We start from the raw sequence: 14,057 nt of genomic DNA, 5'->3' as shown, positions 1-14,057 counted from the left end.
TCCTTAGAGTTTCATAGAATATCAGGGTTGGAAGGGACCTCAGGAGGTCATCTAGTCCAACCCCCTGCTCAAAGCAGGACCAATCCCCAGACAGATTTTTACCCCAGTTCCCTAAATGGCCCCCTCAAGGATTGAACTCACAACCCTGGGTTTAGCAGGCCAATGCTCAAACCGCTGAGCTGATTAAAGCCTTACAGAAAGGTCGGCTGACTGCTGGGGCACCCTCGTGTCCGGATGCGGCCTCGCAGGCTCTCCTCACCTATCCGCCCCCCGGCCAACAGCGGTGGTCTGCCTTGTCTCACGACTCCGCTCAGCTCGCTTTACGTCTCTCCCCAGCTGGGGTAGCAAACGTGCAACGAAACGTTCCAAATCGTCCCAGGACAAGAGATTCCTCGGCCCCCTCGGGTGCTATTGCTCAACTTGTCCTTGAGGCTCCGTCTTCAGCCCCATCCTGGGCTCAACAGTCCTGACATGAAGCATGTAGGCCCCTCCTGAGGGCTGGGAGGGGAACCCTGGTCTACTCTCCTTCCCTGCAGCCTGCACTTAGCACAGCCTCTCTGCTGGTCCCCAGGCATCTCCCTCGGTCCTCCTTCTTTCTCTGCTGGAACGCCGACCCCTCAGGACTGCCTCTCCCCACCACAGGGATTAATTCTGTTCCTGCGGCTTTCTTCAGTCTGCCTTCCCCTGGCCCTTCCCAGAGAGAGGAAACACCCAACTTCCTCTAGGGACAATGTGCCTCTGGCCCCAGCTTCACTGCCCCCAGCCTCCAGGTTTCCTCCTGGCTCTGGGCCCTCTGATTCTGGCTCCAGGCCTCCCAGGCTTCTCTCATCCTTTAGCCCAAGGAAACTCTCAGCTATCTCTCACCTGGGTCTCCTCCCTTCTTCTGCCCTGTGCTCCTTCCTTTATGAGCACCCATCTCCTCCCCAGCTGGGCTGGATAACCAGTTACGCCTGACACCCCTCCAGAAATCACCCAGGGGCCTGTTACACCCAATCACAGACCTACACTCAATAAAGAAGTTATCGAGATGCTATTTAACGTTCTGCTACAGGCAGAGCTGGCTGACAAAACAGAACAAACAATTTCACTGAACATTTTGAAGTTTCAGAGTTGGTGCCAAAATTGGAACCATTTTTCATATTTTTTCATTAAATATTTTTTCAAAACATTTCAACACTCTTCCTTTTTTTGCCCCCTTTTGGCTAGCCAGTGAAAGCATGTGGATAATGTCCAATGGGTCCCCCGCCCCATACCTTTTCTTTTCCTTGTTTTTCCTTTTTCCACTCAGTGACTTTTCAGATCTTCTCCCGTTTCAGACCAGTTACAGAGCGGCAAAAGGAAAAAAGAAGAGTAAAGTGTGGGGGGAGAAACAACCTCGCCAGTTTGCTCATCCAGTTAGATTCAGTGAGAGGGAGGGAATGATGAGAAAGATTTTTGGGTTTTCTCCTATTGTTTCAAAATTTAAATAATTTTTAGATTTTTGAAAACCAAAATGAAACAAAAATTTCATTGAGAACAAATTGAAAAGTTTAGTTCCAGTTAGAAATTTCTGCCTGAAAAATTCCATTGAAAATGACATTTTCCCACAACAACAACAACAACAAAAAATCCTTTTTGACAAATCCCATTTTTGCAGTGGGAAAATCTTTCGTGTAAACATTTTTGACCAGTTGTAACTATAGACAGCTCAGGGACTGAGGATTTCAACTCACTTTTCTCCAGACTTCCGGATTGTGCCTTGAAGAAGCTACAGCTGATTAAGAATGCAGACGCTCGGGATCTAGCTAGGTAGAGATGAAGAGAGCGTGTTGTTCCAGTGCTGAAGTTCTTGTGTTGCTGAGCTGTGACGTTTCATATGGGCCTGGTGTATCTTTACGAGGACTCTTTTCTTTTAAGCTTTCTCTGGAAGGAAACTGCTTCTTTGATTGGAGAAGCCAGGAGCCTCCCTAATAGGGCTAATCAGAAAATGTTTTTCAGGGTTGTTTTTTTCCATTTTGGAAATTTTGAGTTTTCACCAAAATGTTTAGACTTCTTAGCAAAATATTGAAAACCCAAAATTTTTGACAGAAAAATTTCAACTGGAAACCAAAAATATTTCAATTTGGAAATGCAGTGATGGTACTTCATGGCCAAACCACAATTCCCATGATGCACCATGGCTCCCTTCTTGTTAAGCCATCACAGGTGCATCAAGGGACTCCGTGGTGCAGTGCAACATGGCAAATGTAGTTTGACTAGGGAACCCAGCCCATAGAGAAGAGTGCGGGCAGTATGCACCTGAACTACAACTCCCATGAAGCACTGCAGCAGTATTCCCAAACCGCAGTGTTTCAGCTTTGGGCCAAAAGCCAAAAACTTTTCTAGTTTTGGGTGTTCTGGTTTCTGTGCAGAAAAAATGACTTTTTTGTCACAAAATCCTAATTCTTTTGTGGAACCTTTTGTTTTGCCAAAAAAAAAAAAGCAATTTTTCTATTGAAAAACAGTTTCAACAGGATTTTTTCAAACCCCCTTCCTCCTTTGGGGCAGCTATCCCAATGTGGGAGGAGAGGCCGAAAGCCATCCTGCCAGTCTTATAAATGGCCTGTATTCCTCCTCTCCCTCCCTCCCCCAAACCGGCCACAATAAAAAAACAGCAAACAATAAAGAACCGCAACCTAGCCCATAATACTGCGGTATAGGCAAACCCAAACAAGAGCCGGGCGCTGAATCTACACTCAGCAGCTTGACTAGAGGCTTGATTTCAGTGTCCCTGGCTTCATTACATCTCCCCGTACAGCACCGGACTCACACAGCCCTTAGCATATATTTGGATGGGCAACGTGGGCCAGTGTCCAGCTGGGACTAGACGGAGGCGGCTCAGGCTCACACAGCGTATGTGAGGCCCAGAGGACAAACCTTGGGCGGCAGCCCTAGCAGGCAGGCAAAAGTTTCACGACAAAGATTTCATTCCCCTGCTTTACTGTGTTTCCTTCCCTCCCTCTTTCAGCAGCGAGAGTGTTGATCGGTCCCGCCCCGGAGGTGCGCGAAGGAGACACAGTCACCCTGACGTGTGTCACCACCCGAAGTGCAGAGGAAGGGCCCAGCTATACCTGGTATAAGAACACGGCGTGGCTGAAGGAGAGCTCCGAGAACACCCTGGTCCTCCCAGCCGCGAGCAGCAGGGACGCGGGCGCTTTCCAGTGTAAGGCCCAGACTAAGAGAGGCAGCAGCACCTCTCCGGCTGTCACTCTGCGGGTGCTGTGTAAGTATGACCTCCCTTCCACGGCCCCCCAAATAAGGCCAAAGAGGGAATTCTTTGTGATTAGGGAATTGGCTAATCCTTAGATCAGCTGGGGGACATCTTGGGGAGGCCACAATTCACACACTAAAGGCCAAGTTCTGCCCTCAACTGCCCCATCGTGAAACTAAAGCGATCCCTGAATCAATGGAGTGACTCCAGATTTACACCAGAGTGACTCCAGATTTACATGAGCCTGTCTGAGAGCAGAATCTGACCCTGAAAGCCTTTATTAAAGTAAGATGCCAGTCGGTTAATCAGATCAATCTGGCAATACTGGCCTGGTCCTGCAACTGATGCTCCGTAGCTAGCCTCCGTGGCCAAGCAACCTTCTAGCTGAGTTCACACAATCCAGATTCCACAGCAGGGTGCTAAGCTGGCGTGGTGCTGGTGGAGTTGTCATCTTGCAGGTGAGATGTAGAGTAGAACTGGTATCCTGACCATTCATGGTCAGTAAAGAGAGGCCCTGGCTGGCATTCTTCATAAGAGTATTAACTCCGGTGCCAGGCCCAAATTCCACCTGCGGTAACTGCTGTTCGTCCTGCCCATCGCTTCTCCCTGTCGTTTTAGAAGGAAACCGTTGTTTTCGCTTCCTGCCCTTAACTTGAGTGTAGCGTTGCTGTGCACCGTAAAACAGCCGCTACGTTCCACCGCAGAGCTGCACGTGCATTTCAGAGGTGGATGACGTGCTCCCTACCCATAGCTTGTGTCTGAGTTTAAATTTCTCGACTCTATCGGGATCCAAGGCTCCATACAAATGCAAGATCCTTGGGCCACCTCCTGAATGGGTGTCAATCGGAGTAGCTCCACTGAAGGAAATAGAGCTCTGCGGATTGACACCAGCTGAGAGTCTGGCCCACTGTTATCATCTAAACTCCCAAAGTTCTGCCCCAGAACATACGGTCTGTCATATCAAAGCGAGGCTGGCGGCTCAGGGACCTTCAGTTGCTCCAGATTCCAATTCTGGCCAGATTCCTATCTCGCCTTTATTGGCCCAGGCCTGTTTGAGCAAAGAAGGAGACTGGAGCAACAGCCTGGCTGCTGGTGCCATCAGAAGGACCCGGTAGAGCGCTGGGGAGGAGGGGGGGTTGCGAGGGTTTCTCCTAATCTAGTAAATAATCATATGTCAAATAACATATCGGCCAACAACATTTTAACTCTGCAGTCCCACCGAGACGGCCCCAGATGAGCTCCCTACTAGAGACGCAGAACAGGCACCTGGGCATCGTCCTGTGCACCACCGACAGCGACCCGCAGTCCGAATTAGCCCTGTACAGAGGAGATGAATTAGTAGCTTCCACCAGTGGCTCCCGCTCATTGACCGGCCAGAGGCTCAGGGCGACTCCATCGTACAACAGCCTGAAGGTGGAGATCCGCGAGGTGGTGCTGGAGGACGAAGGGACCTACGTGTGCTTGGCTAGGAACGCCTACGGCAATGCAAGCACCTCCATGGTCTTCAGTGCAGAGAGTGAGTGCCCAGCTGGGTTCCTCTTTCAAAGGGAACTGGCCTTTCCAACCGCGGGTGGTGTGAGAGAGACCCAGGCAGGCAGGGAGGGGGCCAGGCCCCATGTTGGCGGTAAGGGACGATTCACGCTAATCCTTCTGCTGTTATAAAAAGAAAAAATCCCCCCAGCAATTCCACTGATCGCAATGGGGGTTCACTGGAGGGCGGGTCGTGTCCCACCGACTCGTCACGGCCCTGGATTGAACCCTTAGCGAAATGACTGTTGTGAAGGATTGAATCATTTGGTCACCCTGAGCATCGTTCACCACTGGAATAATTTCCCAAAGGCTGGGGTGGATTCTCCATCACTGGCAAGTTTTGAATCAAGATGGGATGTTTTTCTAACAGCTCGGCTCTAGGGATTACTGTGGGGCAGGTCTCCGGCCTGGGCTATGCAGGAGGTCAGACTAGATCACAGTGGTCCCTTCTGGGCTTGAAATCTATGAATCTCTGGGTGATTCACTACTGATCCCACCTTATTAACTCCTGTAGGGAATGCCCCCATTGCTTCCTAGGATGGCATCCGAGTTAGTGGGATGGGCTCCATAAAGGGAACAAGGAAAAGGGGAGATTCCGCAGTATCCTATGGAACCACTGAATATTAAATACACCTCTACCCCGATATAACGCGGTCCTTGGGAGCCAAAAAATCTCACCACCTTATAGGTGAGACGGCGAGACCGGCTTCCCCAGCGGTGATTTAAAGGGCCCGGTGCTCCAGCCGCTGCAGGGAGCCCCGGGCCCTTTAAATCACCGCCGGAGCTCTGGCAGCAGGGCTTGGGCAGTGATTTAAAGGGTCCATTGCTCCACACGAATTCGGATATAACACGGTAAAGCAGCGAGGCTCGGGTGGCACTTTAAAGGGTCCGGGACTCCCCGCTGCTTTACCGCGTTATATCCGAATTCGTGTTCTATCGGGTCATGTTCTATCGGGGTAGAGGTGTATCATAGATTCATAGAAACCCAGGGCTGGATGAGACCTCAAGAGGTCATCTAATCCATCATGAAGAAAGGAAACTACCTGAAATGTAAGTGTCCAATTTGGGCCTTTTGACCGAGTTTGCTACATAAAACCAAACTTCTGTGCACGGACACACATTACTGGATAAAGACGACAGATCACAAATGACTTTAGGCCATGCCCATTTTGCCAAGCGCTGGCCATTTGATAGAACTCGGGGATAGCTGTAGGAAAATGGCTGCCAAATTAGGGCAACATAATGGCCCGTTTGTGACATTTGAAACGATTGATTGATTCGCTGCTAAAAAAAAGACAATTGTGAAATTTGCAAAATGTTTCCAAAGTCCCTCAAAGCCGGCGATACTCCAAGAGGCAACGATTCCCATCGCTGGGCCAGATTCTGCTCTCAGGAACACCAAGGTAAATCCAGAGTCACTCCGCTGAAAGCGATAGAATTATTATGCATTTACACTGGTGTAACTGAGATCAGAATCTGGCTCTGTGTCAAAATCCCCCTCTCAAAGCATCATACAACTCTGATGTACAAGGTCATCTAATGTATGCTGCTCCCAATGTACTCCCCCTTGGCCCCCCGCATACACACCGTAACCCTCACACGCACGTCCTACTGTGCATTCTCCAGGACTTTGCCTACGCCCATTTTAACTGTCTGTTACAGCTACCACCACTTCTCTTGAGAGCCTGTTCCCCAGCCTAATCGAATCACAGAATCTAGTGATGGAAAAGACCCTCTTCTACACTCCTAGCCCCCAGGGGCAGGACTGCTGCCTCCAGAAAATTTTCTAGAGCTCTGTAGAGTCTAATTTTAAATGTCCCACGCAACGGGGCTCCAGCCCATCTCTTGGGGACAGATTGCACTGTCAGGAAATGGATTTTAGGATACAGACTAACTCCCCCTTGGGTTAAGGCCATCCCCTTGCTCCTTCGTATACCCCCATGGGCTGCCCCCTTGGTCTTCCAGCCCTAGCAGACAGTTATGTCATGCCCCATAATGTACCCAAAGAGACGATTCTTTCGTTGCTTTGCACTTCCCCCATCGCTCAGTCCCTGAATCCTGTTTGTGTCTCTTCCCCCTCAGCGGCGAGGGTCATCGCCACTCCGGCCTCAGAGGTGCAGGAAGGCCAGGGGGTCAACCTGACCTGCCAAGTGAGCAGCAACTCATCGGCCATGACTAACTACAGCTGGTACAGAAATGGCCAGTGGCTGTCCACGGGCCTGGCCGATTCCCTGGTGTTCCAGCGGGTGGCCAGTGCAGACGCCGGGGTCTATTACTGCAAGGCAACGAATAACAGAACAAGCAGAAGCTCCACCTTGGTCTCGCTGAATGTGCTGTGTAAGTTCCAGACACTTTGAATCTTCATGGCAATGGCCGGTTCCCACAGGAGCAGGTGCGCATGGGCCCCAGTGGTGCAGTCAGTCGGGTCCCAACCAACACACCTGACTACACTTGCAGGTGCGCATGGGCCCCAGTGGTGCAGTCAGTCGGGTCCCAACCAACACACCTGACTACACTTGCAGGTGCGCGTTGCGGTGGTGTGTACATGTGAGGGTGCATTTGGCTACATGTCGGTGGATGCACGTGTGTTCATCTGGGTGCGTGGGTCCATGCAGTGTGGGTGTGTGCATGTGTGGGTACATGTGGGTGTACGTGCACCCGTGTGCATGGTTTGTGTGTGTCAGGTCTCTTGCGTACATGCAGGAGCATGCGTGTGTGCCAACACGTATGTGCACGTGTAACCCAGGTTTACTCAGGCTGGTGCTCTGGCCCCAGTAGTGGCCGAATCACATGAAAGCTGAGGACCCTGTTATGCCCCAAACAGGGACCTCTGTCTCTAAAAGCATGAGCTAAAATACCCAGAGCCGTTAGCTCAAGGCTGGAGCCAGCCCACCGACCTCCATGTGATCCAACCACGAGAGGGGGACCATGCGCCACCCTGAGTATGAATGGGTGACACGTTCGTCTGTTCCAGAGAGAAGCTACCTGTGAAACTCTGCAATCAGATGTGACTTATTGAACACTGGCGACCAGCCCGCGTGCAGACCCTGTGCTGTCGTCTAACACGCGCAGTGCCGTCGCTTCCCCTCCCATCCTCGCACAGCTGGGCTGTTTGCGTCAGGATCCAAACTGCTCACCCGTCTTTTTAAAACTCACTGTTGATTTCTTCACGTCAGTCTCAAAACCTCAGAAACTCATTCTCTTGCTTCCGGTCATTAGTACCAGCTTCCATCCTGCCCTCCACTTGGGCACTGCTGATGAGAGACTGCCTCCTCCACTGCAGACCCTGCCAGCAAGAGTAGATGTGGGGCCAGGCTGTATTCTTTTCAAGGGTTACCATAGGAAGCTAAAACCTGAGCAGAACTGACAAGAAATAGCTTGTCTGTGTAGCCCTTCTGCCCATCTAAGTTGGCAGCAACAAGGGCCGGGTTCAGTAGCTAGGGGTTCCGTTTCAATAACGCAATGCAAAACCGGCTCGAGCCCCCACCCAGTGACCTGGGACAATTACATACCACCCCCCGGGCGCCTCTAAGAGTCAATACTTCCCCTCTCGCAAGCACGGAGTCTGAGTGTAACAGAAAATGTTTAATAACGTGAGGTAAACGACATCAGCATTAAATTGGAAAAACACCACAAACAGGATTCATAACACAAACCATGAGCAAAAAACCCACCCCAGCAAATTGGGACGTGTCCTTTCCCTTTGGTTCTTGAAACCAGCAACCCAAAAATCACCCAGAGTCCCCAAAGTCCAACACCCCCAAAGTCTCTTGGGTCCAGCAACCACCCAAAGCCTCTGTCCCTGGTCAGTGCAGCCCCAGAGTAAAAGGGGGGCACGCAGGGTGTTAAGGGGCACCTTACATGATCCGAGACTGTCCGTCTCTCCGTGGGGTTCTGCCACAGCCTTCACCACGAGCCAGTCCACTTCCTGCCGTCCCACAAACTGCTCTGCAAGCTGCTCCGCTCCGCTCCAGCCATCCCTGCAAATGGCTCCACTCACCGACCTGTGAGCCGCTCCAGCCGTCCCCGCAAACGGCTCCGCTCGCCGTTCCTTGGGCCTCTCCAACCGTCCCCGCAAGGCTCCGCGCCGCTCCTCCAGCCATCCCTGCAAACTGCTCCACCAGCCACTTAGCAATATAGCTTTGCCCCCCCCCCACTAGTTAACACAGCACTCAGTGATCTCAGCTCTTAGTAACTTTAGCTCTTTCATGATTTCAGCTCATAGTAGGGGAGCCCCAGTGCTGGTGCACCATTGACCCAAAGTGAATTCAGCTCAGCAGTCTGTAACTAGACTCCTAATGGAATCAAAGTTAGTTCTGACATCTAACAGTAGAGAGAGGAGGTGGTGCAATTGGTGCTTTGAGCCCTCACAGGGGGCCCATATCATCAGGTACAACATACCTGTCCCCATCCTCTCTCAATTCACTGGGTTGTGGAACCCATGTCTCTTGTCTAGCGAGTGCTACTTCGGTGATGGTGAGACACTCTGTCATAAAACAGTTTCATTGTCCTTGATTCACATAATCAGGGTAACAACACTTTATTCCTCCTGCCCCAATAACAGAAAAACTGGGGATCCCACCCCATCCAAAGTAACCACTTTGAGTTGCTATTGTCTCATGCCAGGCGGGTGGGTGTGCCTATGCAAACAAGATCAGCCCCTGGAGTTCTTTTCCACACTCGCCATAATTCACCACCAGAGGTCAGGGTAGAGCTCATCCTGACTCTGCTTACATCTGTAATTAACTGGCTAGTGTGGGTGAGATCATGTGTGTATTAGAACATGCATGAGCATGTGTGTGTATTTTAGCATGCATGGGATCATGTGCCTTCATGTGTGTGATTCTCTCTACTGGATGGAATCAGAGCTTTTCTTCTGTGTGTCATAGCCTCAGTACAGCTCACAGCTAATGGCGATTCTCTGCTAGCTCAATCAGTTGAGGAGCTGAGTTCCATCGCTATGTCCCTGTAAGGTTTCTAGTGGCTGTGGTATGCAGCAGAGTGATGACGATGGTGAGGATCTAGGTGGCCATGGGATGGTCCAAGAGGGATAGGAGGGGTCTTTAAACAATCCTCAAGACATATAACTTGAGGACGATCTTTGCTCCCAACTCTTCAGACGCCCCCAGGAATCCCCGAATGACCTCGTTCCTGGAGGCAGAGATGGGCAGACTGGCCATCATCCGGTGTGTGGTGGACAGCAACCCCCCGGCCCAGCTGTCCCTGTATAAAGGAGATGAACTTGTGGCCTCCACCAGCTCCAGGACTGCAGCCACCCAACGGATCGGCATCGCTGCCTCCCCGAACTCCCTGAGGGTGGAGATCCGGGACATCACGCTGGAGGACGAAGGGAACTATCGCTTCACCGCTAGCAATGCATATGGCACATCTTCTGGCCGCCTGTACTTCCGTGTGCAAAGTGAGTACGGAGGAAATGGCTAGAGGACGTGTGCAGCACTGCCCTCTGCTGGGTGCACGCAGAACTGCTCATCTGTGTGTCCTAGTTCCCGTGCTGCTAGGGAGTGGTCAGATGCTACTTTGATTCTAGGGCCTCAGGAGCAGCGGGATCTGAGTTCAATCCCCGCTCTCCCCATGAAGTTCCATGGGGACAAAGACCTCCTAGGAAGCCCTGGCACCAGGCAGGGGTCCCTGCACTAGAGACAGGTGATTGACTACAGGTTTCATAGGGTCCGTCTGGGGAAATGCCTTCAAGTTTGGCTACTTCTCCGAATCTTGGACCAGGTTTCCCAGGCTACAAAACCAGCCTGGAAACAGTGTGAGAATGGAGAGTCCTAGTATGCACCCGGCTAGAAATACCACAAGATGGGGGACGGGTTGGCCCTGGTTCTTCTGTCTGTAGCTAGGAAGGGCAAAGGGTATCCAGGGAAATGACCTGTAATGAAGGGGGTGAGGAGAACCAGAGAATATCAGGGTTGGAAGGGACCTCAGGAGGTCATCTAATCCAACCCCCTGCTCAAAGCAGGACCAACCCCCAACTAAATCATCCCAGCCGGGGCTTTGTCAAGCCTGACCTTAAAAACCTCTAAGGAAGGAGATTCCACCACCTCCCTAGGTAACCCATTCCAGTGCTTCACCACCCTCCTAGTGAAAAAGTTTTTCCTGATATCCAACCTAGACCTCCCGCACTGCAACTTGAGACCATTGCTCCTTGTTCTGTCATCTGCCACCACTGAGAACAGCCGAGCTCCATCCTCTTTGGAACCCCCCTTCAGGTAGTTGAAGGCTGCTATCAAATCCCCCCTCATTCTTCTCTTCTGGAGACTAAACAATCCCAGTTCCCTCAGCCTCTCCTCATAAGTCATGTGCTCCAGACCCCTAATCATTTTTGTTGCCCTCCGTTGGACTCTTTCTAATTTTTCCACATCCTTCTTGTAGTGTGGGGCCCAAAACTGGACACAGTACTCCAGATGAGGCCTCACCAATGTTGAATAGAGGGGAACGATCATGTCCCTCAATCTGCCGGCAATGCCCCTACTTATACAGCCCCAAATGGCTGCATTGAGAATAGCGGAGCGTCTGAGAACTGTTAAGCAGGGGAGCTGCCCCTAGACAAATAACTCCTGGGAGCATTCGGGTGGGACTTGCCCATCACCCTAGGAGAGGAAGAGCCCTCTCTGCATTCAGGGGTACTTCAATGAGTATTTGGCCTAAGGCCTCTCTGCTGTGTTTATTGGACACCGTAGCCTTCACTTCCTGTCCTAACCTGTTATGTAGCATTGCTGCATAAACAGTTGCCATGTTCCACTGCAGAGGTGGCAGCATAGTAATGGTGGGTGCACAGTCCCGCACAGGCAGCCAGATAAAGATCCCTGCCCCGAGAAGCTTACAAACCACGGACTAGATCTTGATGTCCTCGCTCAGCCCTTCCTCAGGCAAACTCCCGTTGACTTTGTAATGGGTGAGGCCGGCATGCCGCTGCCAAGACCTGAGCCAGCATAGGGAGGGCAGTGAAGTGCCCTGGAGTGGTGTAAACGGAGGCGGGTGGGGATTCTTGAAGGAGGAGAGGAAAAGGCCTTGACGGATGGGGATGGAAATTAGGGTTAGGCCAAAATCGGAACCCCAGATCCAAAGGTTGAGTTTCAGGGAAGTTAGGATCTGGACCCAGAGTTTGCATTTCACGCCTGTCTTTGTAATGAACCGACACACTGAATGCAACCTTTGTCCCCCTGGATTTTGTGGGAGCGCAGCTTTAGAGCCACTTCCAGATCTGGAGTTCCCATCTTGGCTATAAAAGGCTGAATGAGAACTGCCCGAATATTGGATTCCGATCCAAACTTGGCATGTCAAGGCCATCGAGGGTGGGGCCAGAGGTAGGATTCAACTTGCTGCTGAGATCCAGGCTGTTGTTCTCTCTCTTTGCTGTGGCTTGTCTCCATCCTCTAGCCGCCAGAGTTCTCATTACGCCCTCCACGGACGTTCAGGAAGGGGAGGATGTCTCCCTGACATGTGATGTGACAGGAAATGCTCCAGAGGGCGCCATCTACACCTGGTACAAAAACAGCCACCGGCTTCAAGAGAGCTCGGAGAGCTCCCTCGCCTTCCCCCACGTAACCAGTGGGGATAGTGCCTCTTACCACTGCAAAGCTCACAGCCCCGAGGGAACCAGCAGCAGCATCTCCCCAGCCGTCCGCTTACACGTCTCTTGTAAGTGATATTGTTTATCCAGGTGGAAGCTGAGCCAGTTCTTGTGGAGGTCTGTGGACAGCGTCCCACTGATGTCAGTGAATATTGGAGCAGCCCGTTGCATTGCATCGCTGCTTAACTGCGCCCTGGGCTGGGTGCATTGCTTTTCTCCAGAGCATTGCCGGAGGACGGCTATTCCCAGAGCTGGTTGGAAATTTTCCAGCGGGAGATTTTCCCGGCAGGAAATGCTGATTCATCGAAAGCAAAACGTTTCGCAGAAACGCGTCGTCTTGGGTGAAAATTTGTTTTGAAACCAAAAAGGTGAAAAGAGCGTTTCCAATGTTCCATTGCAGCCTTCTCGGACCAGAACGTTTCGCTTTTCCATTTCGACATGACTTTTGGTTTCTGATTTTTCCCGTTTTTATTATAAAATATCACAGAAAATGAAAACAAAAAGGCAAAATCAGGACGAAACGTTTCAATGTTGTCAAAACAAAATGTTTTGATTGACCTGAAATTTTATTTATTTTTTCTTCAGAATTTTGGCTAACGGGAAATTTCAGAATTCTTTGATTTTGTTCCATTCTGAAACCAAAGACATTTCCAAAGCACGAATCTCCCCCTGAACCAAAAATGGCAGTTTCTGCACAGCTCTGCGACTGCCACAGGCCGCGGCTGGTCTAGATTCCATGAACCAGGACCCTTCTCCAGGACAGCATATCGCTCCCGATGGCTCTAGAGAGAGGTTCTGGCACTGATCATGACAGGCCAGATGCAGGAGCCCATATTGCTCAGTAACATTCACACTGACCTCAGTAGGACTTTGCCTGAGCAAAGAGGGAACAGGAACCGTGGAAGGGACGCAGGTTTCACACTGCCCCTTCCCAATGTTGTATCAAAGGCTTATTGAGCAGAGCAGGAGACGATACGGGCCACATATCCTTGGGAACACTAACGGTGAAAGAGTCAGGGTACCACCCATTTCAGCCTGTATCATGGCATTTACACTGTAGAAGGCAGAGCCAAGAGGGAAAAGGTTTTCCCATCCTTCGAAAATTTTCAGGAGTTGGAAGAATTTTCCCATCCTGAATCTGGACCAAACACCAAAATCTTGACAATTTTCTGCAAACTGAAAAAACAAAACAACAAAACCAAACTTCAGGTCCAGGTCAATGGAAATATTTCATTTTGATCATTTCAAAACCATTTTGTTTTGATTTTGAACTTTTCTTTCCTTGTTAACCTTTTTAAAAGTCTAACTGGCTGACTTTTCAAAAGAAAGTCATTTTGAACTTGAAAACTGGTGTTTTTCATTTCAAATCTTCTGCAACTCTTTTTCCAAACATGATTCAAGGCTGGAGATTTGTCGAAACCGACTCTGTTTCACAAGCAGATTCATTTTCAATTAATCAACATTTTTGGACCCCAAAAAATTGCATTGAAAATTCCCAACCAACTCTAGGAACAGAAGCAAACCACAAGTATAAATTAAAAAGTATTTGGAGTGGACTCTTTAATTTAGATTTTCAAATGGGAATGGGGCGGTCTGATCAGATCCTTCTGGGTGGATCTGCCTTTCCTTCTTCTCCTTCTATTATTTATAGTGTGGTAGTGTCTGCAATGGAGAACCTACAGGATAAAAGGACTTAAGAGA

The 14,057-nt window shown here is 50.4% G+C and overlaps 1 protein-coding gene across 6 annotated transcripts in view; it reads left to right on the top strand.

Moving 5' to 3' along the window:
* Positions 1–14,057, top strand: part of SIGLEC1 (sialic acid binding Ig like lectin 1) — an 80,165-nt gene that overhangs the window by 52,031 nt on the left and 14,077 nt on the right. For all 6 annotated transcript variants that reach the window (XM_065597378.1, XM_065597373.1, XM_065597376.1 and 3 more), the window contains 5 exons: positions 2,987–3,241; positions 4,443–4,745; positions 6,842–7,096; positions 9,879–10,178; positions 12,164–12,424. In XM_065597378.1, the coding sequence (XP_065453450.1) occupies positions 2,987–3,241; positions 4,443–4,745; positions 6,842–7,096; positions 9,879–10,178; positions 12,164–12,424 (1,374 nt within the window). The remainder of the gene's footprint in view (positions 1–2,986; positions 3,242–4,442; positions 4,746–6,841; positions 7,097–9,878; positions 10,179–12,163; positions 12,425–14,057) is intronic.

This window comes from Chrysemys picta, chromosome 5 (genome assembly GCF_011386835.1).
Source record: "Chrysemys picta bellii isolate R12L10 chromosome 5, ASM1138683v2, whole genome shotgun sequence".
Lineage (NCBI taxonomy): Eukaryota > Metazoa > Chordata > Testudines > Emydidae > Chrysemys > Chrysemys picta.
This window is presented reverse-complemented; position numbering and strand designations above follow the sequence as displayed.